Source organism: Octopus bimaculoides, chromosome 8 (genome assembly GCF_001194135.2).
Source record: "Octopus bimaculoides isolate UCB-OBI-ISO-001 chromosome 8, ASM119413v2, whole genome shotgun sequence".
Taxonomy (NCBI): domain Eukaryota; kingdom Metazoa; phylum Mollusca; class Cephalopoda; order Octopoda; family Octopodidae; genus Octopus; species Octopus bimaculoides.
This window is the reverse complement of record NC_068988.1, coordinates 59,313,978-59,315,585: the sequence shown is the minus strand read 5'-3', so window position 1 is coordinate 59,315,585 and position 1,608 is coordinate 59,313,978. Positions and strand designations below refer to the sequence as shown.

Below are 1,608 nucleotides of genomic sequence, written 5' to 3'. Positions count from 1 at the left end.
TATGTATGTATGTATGTATGTATGTATGTATGTATGTATATATATACATGATGCAATTATGTACGATTTCAATGACGATAATCATAAATTTTTATGTAAACTTTTACCTTTAATTTCACCGTTTTTTTTTTTTAGATTCTTCATCAACATGGATAATTCGACAGGAGATGTGCTGTCAGACGAATCGTCAACTGCACCTTGTTATAATGTGTACTGTTTGTCGGACGAAGATTATATTAATATGGTCGAACAGCATGTGCAACCAAACGCAGGTGAATGGATTCTTGTCGTCATCTTCATCATCCTGTTTATAGTAGGCTTGGTTGGTAACTTTCTCGTATGTTATGCAGTCATCAAAAACAGCCAGATGCGAACTGTGACCAACTTGTTCATCATGAATCTAGCTATTGCCGATTTTATGGTGATATTGATCTGCCTACCTTCATCCTTGCTTGTTGATGTATCTGAAACGTGGTTCTTTGGAGAGGTGATGTGTAAAATATTCCTCTATTTACAGGTGAGTCTTTCATTTGTGGATTGCTTTCTCTGAATTTCTTGTTATTATTATTATTATTATTATTATTATTCATGTGGTTGATGCTTTTGTAATTCATAAACTGCTGTCGTTATCAATTACGACAGCAGCATCTCTGATTTAGAACGGATACAACAGTAAAATGTTTTTGGTGTGAAAATGTTTATGTATTTATTTCGTTAACGTCTAAACTATTATGGATTGAGCTATATCATATCATTCTTTGTACGTTAATATTTTCTTCAGTGATGTTTACTTCATATTTATTTCTACAAAGCTGGTTTACGATGGCATTCGTTTTATATAAATCTTATGGAATCAATCCATATTTGTTGAGTGGGACCATAACATACACACATACACACACACACACACCCACACACACACATATATATATATATATATATATATATATTTTAATATCTTACTAGTGTTACAAACATACATACATACATACATGCAGACAGAGAGACAGATAGATAGATAGATAGATGGATTGATATACATATATATATCTATTTATGTATGTGTGTAGGTATGTGGTTGTGGTGGTCATTGTTGTGGTCGTGATGGTACTGGTAGTGGCGGTGTGTGTGTGTGTGTATGTGTGTGTGTGTGTGTATGTGTGTGGTGGGGGCTGCTTGAATATTTGGCTTAGGCATTGTAGAATAGGTACCTCGATAAACTTATGTTTCAGAACGAAATCTTACCTTCATAAGATGCAGTGGAGTCATAGTTGTAGTGAATACCACTTTATAGCTTCATTTTGGGACATATATCTTTTTCTTATATAAATTAGTATTGATTTCTCATTGTTGATATAAACACAAAGGTAATTCTTTTTTAAATAAATTGCACTTCACATTCAAGGCTCTGATGAAACTATGCTGTGTTATTCAGGCACACAAGTCCACTCTATCGTATACCAGAAACACCTGTAAGGTAACGAAGTTGCTGTGATAGTTATTTATTCTTTTGTTATCTCTTGGCCTTGTGTGTGTCTATGTGCGTGGGAATGTGAGGATGTGTAGCTGTGTGTATGCGTGTATATATATATATATATATATATATAT

General features: G+C 33.5%; 1 protein-coding gene across 1 annotated transcript in view; it reads left to right on the top strand.

The window, feature by feature from the left end:
- LOC106870912 (orexin receptor type 2) overlaps nt 1–1,608 on the top strand; it is a 355,794-nt gene that overhangs the window by 176,236 nt on the left and 177,950 nt on the right. The window contains exon 2 of the mRNA XM_014917147.2: nt 136–517. Coding sequence (XP_014772633.1) covers nt 149–517 — 369 coding nt within the window. The 5' untranslated portion in view covers nt 136–148. The remainder of the gene's footprint in view (nt 1–135; nt 518–1,608) is intronic.